This window comes from Empidonax traillii, unplaced genomic scaffold (genome assembly GCF_003031625.1).
Source record: "Empidonax traillii isolate 1590-97213 ecotype Southwest subspecies unplaced genomic scaffold, ASM303162v1 scaffold87:size1256882, whole genome shotgun sequence".
In the NCBI taxonomy this organism is placed as follows: domain Eukaryota; kingdom Metazoa; phylum Chordata; class Aves; order Passeriformes; family Tyrannidae; genus Empidonax; species Empidonax traillii.
The window spans coordinates 386,772-406,254 of record NW_020955280.1 but is presented as its reverse complement, the minus strand read 5'-3'; the positions used below and the strand labels follow the sequence as shown (position 1 = coordinate 406,254).

At 49.3% G+C, this 19,483-nt stretch overlaps 1 protein-coding gene across 5 annotated transcripts in view; it reads right to left on the bottom strand.

Annotated features, from left to right (window-relative positions):
- SIK3 (SIK family kinase 3) overlaps positions 1–19,483 on the bottom strand; it is a 70,729-nt gene that overhangs the window by 26,445 nt on the left and 24,801 nt on the right. For all 5 annotated transcript variants that reach the window (XM_027881338.1, XM_027881341.1, XM_027881342.1 and 2 more), the window contains exons 2-4: positions 8,640–8,756; positions 6,395–6,458; positions 629–790 (exon numbers count right to left, since the gene is read on the bottom strand). In XM_027881338.1, coding sequence (XP_027737139.1) covers positions 629–790; positions 6,395–6,458; positions 8,640–8,681 — 268 coding nt within the window. In that variant the 5' untranslated portion in view covers positions 8,682–8,756. The remainder of the gene's footprint in view (positions 1–628; positions 791–6,394; positions 6,459–8,639; positions 8,757–19,483) is intronic.

Here is a 19,483-nt window from a genome sequence, read left to right as displayed (position 1 = left end):
GTTAGGTCCATCCAGAAATGGCCAAGGAGAAAGGTCTCTGGAAGGGCAGTTAGTGCCAAAAATTCCCACTGTCCTGCACAACTCTGGGAACAAGCAGTGAGGGCCTGTGTGCTCAGCAGCATCAGCCTCTCTCCCTGCAGTGACTAAAGCCCCCAAAGCACTGGGGCCACTCTGGCTCTGTCAGAGCACATCGTGAACGACTCCAGGAGTGCTGCTTCCCCTTCACTGCTCTGCCATCCACCCTGTCATGCCTACTTTGTCATTCCTTCCCTCTCACCTAGCCTGACCTGCTCTGAAGAAGCCCAGACCCAGCAGCAGGACTCAGAACAAGGTCACTTTTGTGACACTGTCTCACCATTACCCGGAGTGTCTGCAGCCACGTCTGCCCAGGAAGCCAAACCTGCTCTTTTTCCTCCTTCTTTTACTTTGCACTGCGTGAAGGGAGACATAAATCTCCCGGCTGCAACCTGGCAGTTTCAGCTCTGGGCAGCAGGCCACACAGAAATCCAAAGCTTCCTTTAGCTGCACTGTGTTTCCTTCCCCCTGAATACCTGGAAGCGGCCAATGCCTACATTTATTAACTCCTGAAAGCAGCTGCCTTCCCCCCACACCGCTCTGCCCAGCTCACCTGCTATTTTGATGTTCAGGTTGGCATCCAGGAGGAGGTTCTCTGCCTTCAGATCCCTGTGCACGATGTTACGGCAGTGGCAGAAGTTGACAGCAGCCACGATTTGCTTGAACTTCCTCCGGGCTTCCTTCTCGGCCATGCGCCCGTGGGCCACGAGGTGATCTGCGAGGGGCAGGGACACAGAGTGAAAGGGCTTACAATTTATCTTATTTACAGGACAGCTGAGGGCACGGCTGGAAAAACAGAACTGTTCTGTGATAAAGGCGAAGGGTTTTATACCTTTTTCTACGTCAAAGCAAAAATAAAGCTTTCCAACCTTTGCCTTCGGTCAGGCACCAAGCCTCACATCCCATCATCTCGACAGTGCAGGTTCCTGGCCATGTGCCATCCCACCTTCCCTCTGGTTTTTGTGTCTTTGGTCTAACATGCCTCAAAGATAACTCCTGCTGCAACCAGTGAGGTCCCAGGTAGTTTCAGACACAACCAGCCAGCAGAGCTGTGAGCTGCGAGCTGCAGGAGGTATTTAACATCGTCCCTCTCTGCAAAAACATCCTTGCAAGATCCAAGAAAGCATTTCATTATAAAAATGGAACTGGCTTCCACTATGGAAATCTGAGCGCTCCCAAATATTTTGCTGAAAGCCTGTACTCTCACTCAAAGGTAGCATTTGTTGCCAGCTGGGCTTTCCTTGGAAGGCAGCACTGCACACACGGACAGGAAAAGCCTCTCCAAGAGATCACAAAGGCAGGCACACAGCAGTGACCCAGCTGGAGTCAATCCACTTAAAAAACCTGGAAGCACCAGGCTTACAGAAGCCAGTCCTCACTGTCCCGTGAGCAGGGATGGACAGGCAGGACACAGGCGGCAGAAATGGCAGAGAAAGGAGGGGAAAAAGCATCCCTCTCCCTGAAGCGTCAGCAGAACAGGCAAAACTCTGCCAGTAAAAGCATAAAAATCGAAGTGGCAGATGAATTTTGAGGTACAATTACTGCCTTTTCCTAATACCTTTCTACCCAATATGCAAATCTGGCTAAAACTAATGTAGCAGGTAAGAGATACGGGTAGGAACAGCAGCTTGCACGATTATGGAACTGAGGACAGGGCCACAAAACCCCAGGTGAAACTCAAGATGTGCCCTGGAGAGTCCCCAGTAACCACATGTGGGACCAGGGGGGTTTCAAAGTTTCCCCAGCTCATAGGAACAGCTTTGGGGGTTTACACAAGCCCTGTCCCCTCTGGCACAGGCCACAGGGTAGGTCAGCAGAGGCACCAGCCACCCAAACCCCAGGGGCTCGTTATCCCCTTGCCCACTTCAGGAGGTTCTAACCCCTCAGTGGGGACATTGAGTTGGCCTCAAAAGACTTCTGGCCAAAATTGGGCTGAAATGCTCCATGTCCCTCCCCAAGGCCCATTAAAACTGGGGGCTCGATACAGATACCTGTTCTTGAAAATAATAACAATAAATCACTTGTGGAGGTTTCTCATCGGGTGGCTGTGTTTTTCCCCAGTCACCCATTAATTAAAATACCTGTGACATAATTGACTCGCAGTAAACACTAATTACCAAGATCCATCAAAGCAGTTGTGCTGCTCCTGACTGCACAGCAACCTACTTCTGCCTTTGCCTGCTCATGTTGAGCAACAGACTCGAGGTGTTTTTTCAAAGAACTTGTCAATTAACTTTTTATTCATTGGATAAACTTATTCCACAAGCAAATCTGAGCCAGGGCTGGGGAAGGAAAACCATCACCAAGTCAAATGACCCTCAGCTCACTCGCTAGGAAAAGCAAAGGTACCATCTCAAATTGCCCCGTCGTATTTCATTAAGGCATTTGCATGGTCATAAATTTATTTCTCTAAGGAGCTGGAGACTGACAGCAGAGTTCAGCAAGGGCTGCTCCAATTTAAGTGCTGCCACTGATCAACAGGTAATAGCTCAGCTCCTAAACAAGGTCGTTCACATCTTCTGCACCGCTGGAATCTCTGAGCGCAGCAAGTGCCCTTGAAACAAAGCACGAGGCTCCAATCTCTCAACGATTTCGGAAACATTTTAGCAATTCTCCTGCAGGCAAGAAAACAAATCCAGTTACTGCAGCAGGTGTCTTCCTACAAGTCCTCTCCTAAGCATATTTCTGCCTAAACCAGGGTCCCCCTGTCCCCTGCACGGACAGTAACACACAGCTGCAGCACGCCTCTCTCTGCCCTGTGCCTCTCACACAGAAAACTCTGCTGCCCCTCTGATGAGCCAGTCCTGCTTAGGCTGCAAAAAAAACCCCTTTTTAGGTTAGGCGTGAAATCTCACTTTTCATGAAGCCCCGGGAGCGGGGCCGGCCCCCGGGCCCTGCACGTAGGCACAGCCCTCGGAGCCCGCTGACATTTCTGCACAGGCTCCAGAGGAAGGACAGGAACAATGAGGCTACAGAATGCTTCACATACCACCAAGGGCAACTGGATGCCAAAATTAACCATTGAGAGCTTAGTCTGCATAAACCTCTCATGCAGTGGAGGTTCCAGGGCTGACCTGAGTGCTCAGCTGGGAGCCAGCACCCTGCTCGGGGTGTGCCAGAGCACCCAGACGTGCCACGGCGCTCCTCGGGGGCTGGAGGCGCAGGGCGATGCTCCTCTGAGTGTCTCCCAGAGAGGAAGGAATGAATGATTTCATTCCACAGCCCTTAAAAACATCAGTCACCGGTCTCTGTACTTATATGAAGCACCTGACGCTGTTCTCTGAGTTAAAAAAAACAATAAAATCCTCCAGTGAAGAAAAATCAGCTGGTTCAGAGACAGGACTGACACACACATTTCCACTTCTCGCCTCTGGACAGACGCCTTGTGCTTTAAAGTTGCTTTTTTGTCTGGAAAGCAAACACCGCTGAAGCTTCACGTCTCCATGTGGTGGATTAAGTGACATTTCCAGTGAATTTGGGGACATTGTGATGTCAGAAACAGCTTGACCTTCTAGAGGCGGGCACCATGTTGTTTAATGCTCAGAGAGCTCAGGATGAGCGGGCAGGAGGTGAGGAGACAGGGCAGACATGGCAACCACAATAACCAGAAACCATTTTCTAAATTTTCTGCAATTTTTTTGTCAGTCAACCAAGAACCCATATTCAGTCAGTGAGGACTGCAGATTGTTTACAGTGTCCATAGTAAACAGCTGAAATCAAACCAGATTTTAAGACTATATCCCATTTGACCTCAAAAAAAGGACACTCAAGGGACCTGGAACAAAGAGCACCCTATGTTTAAAAGGAGACATTCATTTGTTCATAATGTCAAACCAGCAACCCAACCACACGCAAAACATGGATAGGGACAAAAATAACAATTTACATTTGGCTGCTCAAGCCCACAGCAAACCCAAGCTCTCGCCCTGGTCCCCACGCACCGCTACGCAAACAAAGTGAATTATCAAACCATTTCCAGTAACAGATGAATCAAAGACACTTACGGCACAGCTTGGCCACTGAAGGAGCTCTCAGCCCTTTTACTGGAAGTTTGGATAAACAGGTGGTACAGCCCTCCCAGGTGCTGGCCCAGGATCCCTGCAGAGCTCAGACCATCGAGGGACAGGACAGACACACAGCCAACACTCCCTGACTGCGGCCATGGAGAGAAACCACCATTCTTTCAGCTAAGAATTCAACCTCTAGTACTGCCTCTGTAATGCTGACAGCTGCATGGCACAGTTAAAGCCTTGGAAAGTTTTGAAAGCATCGGAGAAGCAACTGAGGATGACAAAAACTTTCAGTTCACAGCAACACAACGCTGTAGCTCCGGTTCTGTGAGGCACATTCAGCTTTACCCTGGGTGTTTGACATCCAGACAACCATGGCTGTCAGTCCCCTTCCCTTCCTGCAGCTCAGCACTACAATTTAAAGCCTAGGTCATGCAGGTGTTAGGACACAACCAAAAAAAAGATAAAAAAGACTCAGCACAGGCCCATTTCCCAGAGGATCCCCCAGTGCCCAGCAGGGGACACGGTGACAGTGTTCATACACACCATCCCTGCAGCACATCCAGCATTCCCAACAAGACCCCTGCCATAAGAGGGACAAGCACTGCGCTGAAGGGCCCTGTAGGTGAGGTTTTACCCAGCAGGTGAGCCCCAGCCGAGCCAAGCAGGTGCCAACCAGCCCACACTGCCGTCAACCTTCTCTCCACAGCACAAGGACGTGAGATCCTTCGGCGCTGGAGGTGCAAGGACTGTAAGGAAACCTTCCCAAAATGGGCTCCTGTTTCCTCCCTGCAAATTGCTTCCGCTGTTAGAACAAAGTCTTAATGGCTCCTCAGGAAACCCTGAATACAAGAAGCTGAGACTCGAGTTTCCCCCTCTCTGCTCTCGCACCGAGGGCAGTGCCCAAAAATCCTCAACGCCGGGTAGAGGGGCACGATCTCCTGCCTTTGCTCTGGAGAAACCTCACACTATTACAGAGCTGGCTGCTCCCAGCTATCAACAAGGATAAAATGCTGGGCAGCAACATGGAAATTAGCCATGCTAATGAGCTGAATTTACTACAGCAGAAAATCTTGCAGAAGGCAATTAGGTTTTCACTTCGACTCATGCAGAAGGCTATTTTTGTAACCAAAGAATTCATTCCAAGTTTGTATATGAGCCTGCACATAGTTCTGGATTTAAAAAAAGATGAGCCCATCTCTGCCAAATTCAACAGAAGAGGGAGAAAAAGTAAAAGAGGGTTTGTACTTTTCTGTGGCGATCTGCACACAAGTGAACTCCAGTACACACGCAGGTGCTTTTGCTGCACACTGGAAGGTGAATTTCACAAGCCATTGGAACTGCTGAGTGTGCCCAGCACCGTGATTCATGTGTGAATAAACAACTGGAAGAATCAGCTGGAGGAAGCCAGCTCTTTTACTACAACTCAGCTTCTCCTCCAGCAAAGCCAGAAGTGAAATCAAAAGTGAATCTTCTGCAGTGACTGAAGAGGACAAGGGGAATGTTCCCACACAGCTGACAGTGTGACTGTCCTCACTCCCTTGACTGAACCCAGCTCACTTCAAGCACACAGGATTTTCCCCCTTTTCAGAGGCTCACATTGGCAAAACCAGGACAGACCAATCTTGCCAAATTCTGACTCTGTCAGCCGGCACAAAATTCCAGCGTGTAAGTAAATTCCTATTTCTGCAAGTTTTATTATCGGTCACCAAACAAATTAATAAATCAGTCAGCAGTTCTTGTAGTTGTGTTGCACAGACACTTTTTTTCCTTTCAAGAACAGCTCCTGTGGTCAAGAAGGCTCAGCCAACACACTCTTAGACAATGGTGTTTGGAAGGGATGTAACTGATGCTTGCTAAGATAACACCAGAAATCAAAAAGGACAGACAAGACAGTTTTGAGCACAAAACACTCCAGAACCACACGACTGCCTATTTCTTTGAAAGCCACCAACACACACCAACAGTTCCACTACGGTCAGTGAGGTTCGTATAACTTGCTAGGAAGCAAAGTATTCAGCAACACTAAAATCCAACTGGATAACTATTTCCAACACCTTTAATCCCAAAGTCAGCACAGAAGAGGAGCAGCACCACCTGTCAGTGAAACCCAAAGAACAAACAGAGGTTATGGGGATTATTTTTCCCTCGAGTTGGTCTCATTTATTCCTTTACTCCTCTTGTCAATGGAAAGTTTGCAGGCTGAAGGGCACCTCTCAGCTGAAACAAGAGAGTGTGGCAGCTATTTTCAGTTTACTGTAGTTGACCAAGTGCATTATCTGATTAAAGAATGCAATAAATGTACTTACCAAATATTTCCCCTCCACTGGCATACTCTGTCACCAGATAAATCATCCGCTCCGTCTCCATAACCTGGACACAAGGACAGAGAAGTGACACATAAGGAGACTGCTGAGTGCAGCAAGAAATGGATCTAACCCAACTTTATTCTCCCCATAACACATGGAACTGCTTTCATCACATCCAAACTGTAACCTTCCCCTGCCTTTACAGAGCCATTTAAGGAACAGACTGGAGCTGGGGAAAGTAAGAATGAAACAGCAGGTTTCAAACACTAAATCTGTAACTACACACAACACTTCACCTGCACCTTCCTCCTCCTCCATTTCCCCGCTCTTTAGCATTTTTTCCCTGGTCTTGCTGTGTTCCAGCAGCCTGGGAGACTTCTCAGGGCTGCTACCACCAAACCAGTTCACCTGTCCAGTTCATCAGGCCCCTGCAGCCACTAAAACAACCATCACAGTCTTGCCAAATGGGGGAATATTCACTGAATCTGTGACTTCCCAACGAGCCAAGAGCTGTTGTGAATGAACCAGAGCTCAGGCTTTGCTGGAGAGAGTCCCCCGCTTCCCCCCCTGCAGCCAGGTAACACCCTGCTTTTAACAGCTTTTAACACATTTTTCACAGTCTGTTAGTACACGTGGGGTGTTTTCCAAGACTTGATACAATTTATTTAGCAGCTTTGTCAATGGAACAACACCTGGTGTTTCAGTTCAGAACCACACTACAGCATCTCCAGTGCCAGGCCCAGCAGGTTGATTTTGGTATTCCAGGGTGTCTGGAAACATTTTGACTTTGTTTTGGCTGTTCTCTGCTTCAAAGAGAAGTGAAAGTTCCCCTTCTGACATGAAATGGAGCGTTATCCCCTTGGAGCCCAGCACCGCCTGTTCTTCCTGAGAATTAGGGTTGAACATGTAAACTTCATTTTTTCCAAAATCCTTGCCTGATCCAGACAAGTGCAGCTGCTTCAACAGCTGGATCCCCATTATTCTGATGTCAAAACATGAGCACAGCAAAGATGAACCTCAGTTCTGCTCCACTGTCACAGGACAGGATATACAGCACCCCCTTAATGATCCTACATGTCCAGAAAACCCATAGGTAGATTTTTAAGCACATTTCTGTTTCCAGACAGAATCTCTTATGTTATACACAGCTGTCATTATAGACAACTCTTCTTTTTCACTTACATCTTTTAAGTCTTACAAGCTCAAGAAAACATGATTTTTCAACTCAGGATTCCTGATGCAAAGATGTGACAGGCTCTGAATTCCCAACTCCAAGCTTCAGTAGTTTTTATCTAAAAATAAATGCCAGTGGAGGTACCCAGAAAGAAATGCCAGATGAAAGAGGCTCCACAGCAGGGACTCCTCTCTCACCTTACCAAAGCCAAGCCACAACTGTCACCTGTTCAGTATCACATCAAAACCTTTAGATGGAATAAAACAGGTTGAAAAGCAGCATTCCCTGAGTACCTTAAAAAACACTGCAGTTCTGCAGGGTCTGCTGTAAGCATCTCACATGTGGTTTGGCCAAGGTAGCTAAACATTAACCTGTCACTTCTACTCAGTTTTAACTCTTTGGAGTCCAAATAAATACTCATATCCCTCAGGCATAGATGAGAAACAGACCCCTTTATTCCTCTGCTCATCTCTGGCCTGTTGCACCTTCCTCACTGTTTGATGGTGCAGCAGGAGGGGCACCACCAGATACCTGTGCAAAGGGCAGCACATGGATTCTGCCTCTGGGGAGCTTGTTTGCAGACAAGAAACGTCAAACGAGCTGCAGAGATAAGTCTGCAAACAATATTCCCAAGCAGGTCTGCCGCCAGTATTGATCCCCTTCCAGGAAAGGGCTGAGCACATCAGCAGGTCCTGGGGCCACAGGGAGCTGGGCAGGGAGAGGAGAGCAGGGGAGCTCAGTCCTGCTCCAGGGTGGGATGGACTCTCTCCCTTAAACTGAGAAAGGGAACCCGCATCCGGTTTCCACTGGGAAACTGAGAAGCACACAATGGCCATAAACAAGTGGCAAGAGGCCCGCCCACAGAGGAAGCACCATGTCCCAGAAAAGAGGAGGATTAGCCACACTTTCCCCCTGCCCCTCCAATCAAAGTACTCCAAGACCTTGAAAACATAAAGGCCTTTCCCAGTTTGAGGCGGGAGGAAAGGAGGGATAACACTGGAGAAAGTGCTGCTACACAGTGTAAAGCTCTCGAGCCAAGGGATGGGATCCCCACCTCAAGAGTGCTCCTACCTGGTACAACCTGATGATATGTGGGTGGCAAAGCATCTTCATGATCTGGACTTCTCTAAATATCTTCTTCAGGTTCTCTTCATCCAGCTGAGTCTTATCAATGATCTTGATCGCAACCTACCAGAGGGGAAACAAAAGAGATGTTACTGACCCAGCTGCATCACCCACACACCAGCTCGCTGCACCAGGGCTGATAAAACCCAGCAGGGATGGGAATGGGGGGTGGTGTCAGGCTTCTAACAATTGAGGCATTTATTTGTTTGAAACCAGAAGTGCTCTGTAACGCTACACTAACGGAGTTTAAACAAGTCTAAGTGCTTCCAGTCAGCTGCTCTCCAGCCTCCAACACTTCCCTGCTTCTTTTCCCTCCACCTTCCCAGAGCTGGCAGCTGCCAGTTCCTTTGGGCATCAGAATCCACATGGGGAGACACTTCTGTGCTAAGCACTATCTCACCTCAAGTCCACTCTAAGCAAGTACGTCATTTCATCCACACGCAGACAATAAGGGAGGGAATCTTTTCCGGAATGATGGAATGAGCAGGGGAGAAAAGGCAGAATGAAACCTTGCTGGAGCAAACAGCTGAGAGAAAAAGCTAGTCTGCCTGGCAGAGGAACATCTGCCCTGCTGCTTCTAAATCAAATTTCAGCCTTAAGTATCCTCCTCCCCACCATGAAACACCCGCGCGAGCGAGCAGCTCCAGTCTGCCAGCCGAGTGCGGGATTTGTGGGATGAATTACCATCCCCCAGCAGGTTTTCTTGCTCGGAGATGGCTCTCCCTGGGAAAAGAACCGCTTTTACAAATCTCCTGGTTGCTTTGCTCGAGCCTGATTTACACAAGTCCTGCCCAGGAAGGCTGCAGGATCATGCAAAGGCCCGGGGAAGGGCATGCAAAGCAGCGCCGCTGTGAAAACCGCTGAGGATGCACAGCCAGGAAGATCTGACACAGGAGCCCAAATACAGAAATGCTCACATTGTACCAGACCCCAGAGCTCAGTGGGGACGAGGACAAGTGCTCTGTGGGCAGCGACGTGCCAGGACCGTGGGCACAAACCCACAGGGGCACACGACCCAAACACATGTCCCTCTCCTAGTGCCAACCCCAAGTGCAGGGCTAAAGGGCCCTCCCAGGCACGGTGCTACTTGGAGAAAAACCACCAAAGGACACTTTAAGGGAATCTTTATTTAAGGGAACAATCTGAAGCACATGAAAATTAAGCTCCACATTTTATGATCAAATCCCTGCCAGGGCAACAACCGCCCTGCATGTGAGCAGAACCCCAGCAGAATCCCGAAAAGGCACCCAAGCACAATAAGCTGTTTCTTTCATTTGAAACCTTCGATTCAGAGCGCCAGGAACGACTCCAGGAGCCTTCCAAGTCACTGAGCATGCTTCCTTACAGCAGGAGCGGGAGCTGGATGGCGGCCAGGTCTGGCACCCGGCGCTGGGAGCTGCTGGCAGGAGCGGGGCTGGAGCCGAGGCACAAGGTGAAACGGCAGCCCTGGCCCCGTGGGGGCTGCCAGGCACTAAAGGGGCTGTGATTAACGGGGTGCTGAGCCGGGCCCCGCTGGCACAGCTCAGTGCCTGGCTCCTCGGTGGAGCTGCGCTGCAGCAGCTCCAAGGACAGCGCTCGGGAGTGGGCTGGAAAAGTTAAAGAGAGCCAGAGGGGGATTGGGAAGCACTCCCCACATGCTTTTCACCAAGGATTCTCCTGCAAGAACGGGCTTTTGTGAAGTTTAAACATAAATATACATAAAAGCTAAGAGACGCTGCCTCGAAGAGCAAAGCCAAGATGTCTACCCGGAGACATGAGTCATTTTCAGGCCCAAATACGTAAATGAAAATCCACAGAGCTGGAGTATTCCTAAGCTCCTTACTCATTTCCCAGCTCTGTATTTGCTCTAAGGAAATCTCATTTCCCAGCTTAATTATATGGCTTGAGTTGACACTCTCGGCCAAGTTCAAGGTATGCAGAGCACCTGATCGCACCCAACTTGGTCAGTAGGGCCAGACACAACACAACCGAATTACTCGGGTTTTCTCTGATAACACAGGGCAGGGAGAACCAGGCTGTCACCTCCCCTGTCACCTCCTCACACTGTGGGATTTAAACGTGGTATGTGCTGAAACTCCACACCCACAAGACACACAGTTCCTGGATCAGCAGCAAAGGAACACAAACAGCAGCCACGAGATGTGAAGGATCTTATCCCAAGTTCAGCCAAGCAAACCCAAACCCAAACCCATCCTCAGAAGTTACACAGAGGAGAGACCTGGCGTTTCCAAAGGGGTTTCTCCCAGATGTTTTCATTCCATCCAAATGCCTCCGGCAACTGATGTAACATAAAAGGCAAAAGTCTCCAGAAAAATCCTGGGGAAACCACCTTGTGCTCCAGTTTCAGGAAGTGCAGAGCTTCCTCACGCCCCTTCGAGGGTGGAAGTAGGAAATCCCCTCCGTGCTCCGCGGAAGGGAAAGGCAAGGCAGGGAATTCCAGGGCTGGAGGAGCCGTGTTCCACCCGGGGAGATGCACTTGGTTCGTTCCAGAGGTTTGCTTTGGATTCCTTTGGAGAATTGCTTTTTTTTTCCAGAGGGAAGGAGTGGTTTAAAGGCTTTCCAGAACAGACCAAGTTGGTTTCTCCATTCCTGCATTTCCCAGCTGGCGAATGTGTGCCCTTCCCTCGAAGGATGATTTGGGATTTCAACAGAAAAAAGAGACTGGCTGAAGTCCTCAGGTTGCACCAGCCAGACTGACTCCATCTAAAACTCAGTCACAGGGAACAGCCACAATGGGTACAGCCCTTTATTTATTTATTTGTTTGTTGGAGATTATATATTGGCAGAAAACAACCAAACAAAAGGATCTTTAATATCTTCAAGGGGACAATCTGAAGCACATGAAAATTAGCTTTCATATTTTATGAAAAAATCCTTGCCAGGGCAATAACTGCCCTGCCTCCAAATATAAAAAATATTTATTTAGTAAGGAAAGTGCCTGCTTTCCTTCCTCTGGGAAAGTCCTCCCTGCCTGGGCCTCCTGACCAGGGAAGAGCCCTATGGCTGCACAAACTCCTCATCCTTCCAGCCATCCTTGCCGGTCATGAACACAATTTGGCAAGTTTTGGTTGCAGTTCTTCCTGCTGCTGCCAGTCACTGAACCACCTCGCCCCAGGACAAAGCATCGAGCACAGGCAAACACTCCAGCTGAAGGAACAGCAGCACCACCAGAACCAGTGTTCTACATTTATTCCAAAGGAATCAGTTTCAGGTAGTTGAAATACTAAAATAAACCCCAAACCCAAAAATCAAGTGCATTCCCTCATGCTTACAAACATCACATAAAATAGAGAGCGAGCAAGACTAAACATCATTAAATAAAGCACAAATTCAGCTACAAGTAGAAGTGGAAGAAAACCATGATCTAAATTCTTAAACAATGAAATACTCTAAAAAAGGAGTCTGAGAAATTAACTATTCTTTTATCAGAAGTTAATGAAGCTTACAGGCAGGAGGATAAATGCCAAGCCTGGAGCATGCATGCTGCTACCAATTAACGAAATGTTCCCTCCACTTCTAAACAGCTCATTTATTCCTTCTTGGATCCAAGTAAAACTTACACTAGTAATTTGAGGAAGGAATTGTTATTTGGAAGGAATGACAAGTTGCTAAGAACAATTGGTAGAGGGCAGGTAAGGTGTTCAAACTGACACCTGCAGGTCGCTGTGGAGATCCTGCTCTTTGGAGCCAGGTGGCTTTTGTCCATTGTTATTCCAGATTTTTCTTCTCCTGGTGCACTGTTCCACATTTTTGTGATCCTAAAGCTGTGCTGAGTATGTGTGCATAAGTCTTGTGAGACGGAAATTTCAACCCCACGAAAGCAAAAGTGGTGGTCGGGAGAAGGAAGGAGAGGTCCCAAAACTCAGGAAGGCCAAAAGGGAGCTCGCAGTTATCCATGATATCAGCATGTCCCACTGCATCCCATGGGAAGTCAGGAGGGATGGAAGGTACACTTCAGGCCAAACTAGCACCCCAAAATGCTGAGAGATATGAACTCCTGGGAGTCCCCAGTGAGCCCAGGCTGCCCCTCTGCCCTGAGCAGTGACCATTTCCTTCAGCCCAGCATGTGGAGTCCTGGCAATTCCCGCTCTCAAACACACAGAGTTCTCCTAAAATTCCCCAAGTATAACTATAAACAACATTATAATTCTTGTATTGCCCCAAGACACCAGATTTTCCAATCTGGCAGCCACCAGAGCTAAAGATCATGCCAAGGTGAGGAGTTCCTAAACGAGGCACAAGATTTGGAACTGGAGAGAATACCAACTTGCAAGAGTTAATATTTATGATGGACATCCTGTTTCTCAGCAGACTGTGGTTAATAATCTGACAGACTTCCTTGTAACTATACTGTCCTGCCAACAAGAAGGGAAATGAATGGCTGGGTGCCCAGGCAGATGGGCAGGAGGAGGCCAGGGGGGCACAGGGCAGGGAGAGGACAGGCACCTTGCTCTGAACTGCTCCAACTGCTTGGAAGGCTCTGACAGGGAAAGAGGTGGAAGCACAGTCTGTTTTCAGTGGAAAGGAGCCATGGAACAGTGCATGCTCCCTTTTTCTTCTGTGCTGTGAACAAAGGAACAAGCTCGAGACCCTGGCCTGGGCTAGCATCTACTCCTTCATGCCATGCATCTGCACAGATCTAATTATAACTGTAATTCAGCTATAATTAAAATTTCCTGCATGAATGCTCATTCCATAAAGAAAGCACCTTTTCCATTTCAGTTCAGCTGTTTCTGTAGCAGTGACAATCACAAAACCCCACTTCTCTCAGGAGGAGCCCCTGTGCTCCGTCTCTACAGGGGCGGGATTGTGGCAGTGGCGTTCCCGTAAGTCAGCACGGGATCTCCTGCACGGGACGGGAGCCAACAGATGGCACCGGCAAACCGACTGCGCTGAGAAAATCAGCATGTTTATTTGGGAGCAAGACATTTCCTAGAACTGTTCCGAGGAGTCCTCCTGCTCCAGATTCCTCTTGGGAAGCCCTCAGTAAACACTCCCTGGGTGTCTTCTGCTGCGGATGGACGTGTCCTGCAGCTCGTCTCCCATGTCACTCCCAGGACACGTGGCACAGCACAGCCACATGAGGAGCTGTCACCACAGAGGGTCCTCGGGCTGACAAATGGGTAAGCCTGGAAAAGGCTCATCCAGCTGAATTCCTCCACATTTGCAGTTGTGTCAGCTAAGGAGCCCTCTCCTCTCCATCCACAACAGCTACAGCCCCACTGGGCTGACAACGTGAGCTGTCAGAAGGGCTGACACGGAACAACTTCCCTTCCCAGTTGCTCCTGCCTGCCAGAAACACTTGGGAAGCTCAGGAACACGGCCTGTTTGGATTAAGCAGCTGCTGGAGGGGTAAAAATCAGTCCTATAAGCAGATACCAAAGCTGCACAGGACCTTCAGGAGAACTCCAGAGGCAGAGAGCAGAACTAAGCCAGTGAAGGGGGAAAAAAAAAGAGGGATAAGGAGCTATATACTGGAGATGATATGCAGATTAGCTACATGTAGAGGCACTTAACTGGCATATGGACACACGGCTGTGATAAAAACACAGCGTGAACTCCAGGCTACTGCAGGTCGTGGCCCTTCTCGGGAGCTCAGTTGGATGGATGTCACCCCACAGCAACGCCGCCTTTCCGTATGGACAGTCGGTTGGCAGAGGCACATGTTTTTCAGGCAAGCTGTCAGCACAAGCCTGCTGGTGTGTTTAGGGTCACTAAAAGTGAGCTCTCTACATGCAAATAGGCAATTTGTACAATTTTTAGTCGTAAGAAAGCGCTCGACAAAAAGGAGGCACTGACACTGCAGATACCCAGACTGCTCTTGGCGAGCTCGTGGGCAGAACAGGGGCATCACCTCCTCAGAATTAACTAACCAGCAGGACCCACCTACCTAAAAGTGATACAGCAAATAAAACTAGGCCACTCTGCAGCAAAATCAGTGGCTTTTGGAGGTGGCACAATGCAAATATTGGCAGCAACTGAAAGCAGGAAACTGTGGACGAAGATGTGCACAGAGAAGCTGCATTTGCTCAGGAAGGAAGTTCTCACCTTGTCCACATCCCTCTGCACAATCAATGCAGGGACTTGTGTCTTGCACAGGGTGAAGAAAATACTGATGGTGTTATGAGAAAAGTCAATACATCCAAATCCTCTTGGCCTGCTGCAACGTTAATACCCGGCTTGTGTGAGCGCCGTGCTCTGCCATGACCTCTCCTTGTCCCAGGGGGAACAGAACTGGGATTTCAGTGACCAAAGCACAAACCCCACATTTACATTTACAGCTCACTGAACCAGCTCCACCCAGGTAAGAAAATCTCATCATTCCATGGCACGTATGACAGCCTACAAACCTCACAGCCGGGGGAAACTCATCTACGGCATCCTCAAGGAGCTCAGCCTTTACCCATGCTGACAACCAACGGACCAATTCCCCCTTTTCCAGTCCTGGATTAACCCTGTGCCAGCAGCTGCAGCTTCTCTTACACACAGAAGCCACCAAACAGGCACGAGAGGGGAGTGCCCTGCCTGAACCTGGCTGCTCACAACAGGACCCTCAGTGCCAGCTCAATGGTGATTTAATCCTAGATGCAAATTCCTTCTGTTCCTCTCTGGAAGTTGCAAGGGGTGACATGTAAACTCTGGCATGTTCAGCCGCAGCAAGGGAGAAATCGTGCTCTGCAAGCCATGAGCAACCTTGGTTGCGTTGCTCGAGCTGGGCTTCCTGTGCTCTCCTCCACCTGTCACCCTCACCTGGCATCCCAGGGCACAAACCCTTCTGCAGAGCTTCTCATCATTTCATCACCTGGGGCAACAGCAGGAAACAACAGAGACACTGAATTACCTCCCCTGGCTGACAGACACTGCACCAGAGCACCCTGAACAGCATCAAGGGCACTGGGACTGCAGGAAAAGGCAAGGGAATGGGAGCTGGAGATGCCCATTAGATAAACAAACCATTTCCATGAAGAACCTCCCGCTGCAAACAGGAGGTGCTGCGAGGGTGAGTCCCATGAATTATCACCTCAGGCTGCAAATACAGACCTGTGAAGAGGCTGAGCAGAGGGACAGGACACAGTACTCCACACAGAGCTGCTGCTGCTTGGCTGGGAAGAGCATATCCAGGATGAACAGAATTACTGCACATCCCCATGAAACCTGATGGCCTCTCAGCCACTCTCCTGGGCTCCAGGCTGAGCAGGAATCCAGGGGACCAAGCAGTGACCAAGGAGCTCAGCTGGCCACAGCTTAGCACAGGAATCCCTTAAGCTACACCACCTCTATCTCCAGCCTTTATCCTTCTTAATGACAAGATTTCCAGAGCTTTTTAGAGTTCTGGTCAACGCTGAATCTCCCAGTGCCAGCCACCGCTGCCTTTTCCTCCTCAGCTACAGACAGAGACTACCTGGGATTGAGCTGAAGGCAGAGCAAGTCTCAGCAAACCAGACTGCAGGTAGCCACACCTAACCACCTCAAACACAGGTATGGCATAGCCACACCACTCCTGTCTCCTAAATTCCACTGGGTTCAGGCTGCATTACAACTGACCCCTCAATCTTTTCATTTCACACTCTGTTAAAAGAGAAAACCCCTCCAGCTCCAACAGCTCGAGCTGATATTTGTGCCAGTAACTTGTTTTCAGTTCAGAAGCCTTATAAAATTCCTGTAATGCTTTCCAGATGCAAGGCTGAGAACTTCACAGGAGTCAGAACATGAACTAGAGGTGGTATGGAAAATTATTTATTCGATTGAGGGAAGAGAATAAACCACACCCACAAATGCCAGCCTACAGTGAGTGCTGGTACACTGAAATACATCCACATGTCCATCCACAGACAGCAGGCACGAAAAGCTGCGTGCCTGGGCTGTCACTTAATCACACTCCTTCATACCTTGACTATAAATGCAGAATATCTAAAAACCAGTATTAAAATCAGCTTAAGCCAAAGGCAAAGAAACTGCAGTAAAACCCAGGTGAAGATCCCTTTCCCCACCACAACTCTTCCTTCCCTTCTTTATGTCTTTTTTCTGCCTCAGGACCCTTTGATCTGGACAGTGTCTTTATGGCAGAGATGGAGACTTCACAAACCCTCAGAGCCTTTCCGTGGCACAGACCGACCTCTCCCAAACCAGTGCTTGTCCAATCAGCTCACAAAGCTCCGGTGCACATCAGGCCCTTCTCTGGTCACACCTAAGCCACTTGCAGGTGTAACACGTCATACAGACCCCCAAAGAGAAAGCAGCTCCTGCGTGAAGCACCGGCAGTGTCCCTGCAGGAATTCCAGTGGGATCCACCAGGGCAATTGTGAGTGGAAGGAATGAAGGCTCAGCCATGAACATGGCTGTGGTGCAGCCCTACGAGCTGCTGACAGTCTGCAGCGCTACCTCCATGGGTTCCATGCAAATTAAAAGTAATCTTGGCACTCACTACACAAAGACTGCACTTGCTAATTAAAACCGGTTTTTGAATGAGCTTAAACCAGCGCAGAACCTCATGGAGGTGCATTTAAATCGATGCAAACCAGTTAACCAACAAAATACGATGTGAAAAAGCAGATCCCGGTCACGTAAGCTCGACTGCTCCGAGGAGGCTCAGATCCAGGCACTCTGACAGCAGATGGGAACGCTGCAGTTCTGCTTAGGCCTGACTGCACTCCTGCTGGAGCTACAGCCTGGCCTCCCACCCACCTGTAGGCAAGCAAAGCCAAGAGGTAAATCGAAATCTGGGAGGACTCTTGCCCACCTTGGCCCCCTTTCAGTTCAGGTCACCCACCCGCTCTCCAAGGGGCCCATTTCCCACCCTGCTACTGCTCCTGCCTGCAGCCAGAGCTGGAGGAAACCCTCCGGGGCTGTCACTCGCGGGCGCTGCTCGAGCAACACCGGCCTCGCAGAGAGTTGCTTAGCAGCAGAGTTTTGGAAATGTAGTCACATGCAGGAAGAAATCTGTCACAGCAGGAGACCCATCAGGAATGCTGCACGGCAGGGCCACGGCTCCTGCTGCAAACTGAGCCCCAGTGGAGACCTTCCCTCAGAGCAGAGGGGCTGCAAGGCACCGGGCAGCCTTGTCCGAGGGAAAGGCCCAGCTCAGACATCAGTACAAGTCTTTACAAAGCTGCCAGGATATTACAGCAAGCAGGTTTTTAAAGTGCTACTGAAAGTTCCCCAGATCATCATTTTGCTCTAATTCAGTCATGACCTAAAAATGCAAGTGAGGAGGAAAAACAGAGCATTTCAGGTACAGAGCGTCCAGTCGGAGCCAGGTCTGAATTCCTGGATTATAAAATAACAAAAGCTCAGAAGTGGGGGAATTTAGAAGTGTGCATGAAGTGTGCATGAAGTGATGTGTTAAGAACACACTGTAGGTCAGGGTGTGAAGATTTTTAAGCAACACTTATAATGCAAAGATCACTGCTCAGACTGAGAGGTCTCCCACGAGGAGAGGGAATACCTTAACCTCACTCCTGTCAAGCAGATACAGAGCAGCCAGCACTGGGACAAGAGTAGCTATTCTTTAATGACAAAAAACGGCTGGTTTTTAATGACAAAACCAACACACACAGCAAGAGCACCTCTGGCTTGGTTCCCCAGCCTGCTGTGCACCACAGAAATCCTACTGCTGTAAACTGCTGTCAGGAAAAACACCTGGCACCACACCAGGACGTGCAGCAGAATCACAGATTCACTTAATTTGGAAAAGACCTCCAACATCATCGAGTCCAACCTGTGACTGATCACCCCCTTGTCCCCCAGCCCAGAGCACTGAGTGCCACGTCCTGTCCTTCCTCGAATACCTCCAGGGATGGGGACTCCACCACCTCCCTGGGCAGCCCCTTCCATTGTCTGACCACCCTTTCTAGGAAGAAATTTTTCCTGATGTCCAGCCTGACCCTCCCCTGGCACAGCCTGAGGCTACATCCTCCCGTTTGTTGCCTGTGAGAAGCCGCCAGAGCCACAGGGAGCCTTTGCGCTGGCTTCCACTTTATTTCCCGAGGCTCTGCAAGGGTTAAAGCAAAGGGACTTCTGGAAGATATTAAGCACTGATGTCTTGGCTTCCCTTCTGCAAACAGCAACAAGCTCCAGAGGAATCTGTCATCCCGTATAACAATCCCTTTCACTCAGCCTCACGGCCTGTTCCCCTCTCCTCGCCACAGCGCGAGCGCAGTGGCTGCTCCGTGCTGGGCTCTTACCCGGGATGCTGCCCACATTCCAGGGAGGAGGCCAGGCTCTGCAGACACAGGACCTCTAATGTGCACTCAGATTCAGAAGTGTAATAGCTCCTGGTTAAAAAAGAAGGCTGTAGAAACGTTAAAGCATCACACTGGGATCGCCACAGTACCAGAGAGAATCAAAAGCGACGGATAAGGTGGAAGGAATCCCTGTTCCTCTTCATGTGCCATTGGGTCCATTTGGGAATATGGTATTCCAGGCCCTGAAACAGACTTGCACACATATTTTCCTAACCTCATAAACATTAGGTCTTTTCTATACCAAAGTGAAACTAGCAGAATATTCAAAATAAACCATGAGCAACAGCCACACACTTGCAGATAAGGAATTTTTCCCTGATATCTAAGGTTTCAGATACATCAAATACCTCCATGTGCATCATCCTGCTGACAGCAGGGCCTGCAAACACCAGCCTCCTCCCTCACCAGCATCTCTTTAACCACCATCAGGATGTGACAGTATCACCTTTATTTCCGGGATCATTTTTAAGGTGCCAATCCTGACAACACTGTGGGATCTGGAGCACGAGGTTCTGCCAGGAAAGCCATGGATAAAGCGATCTAGAT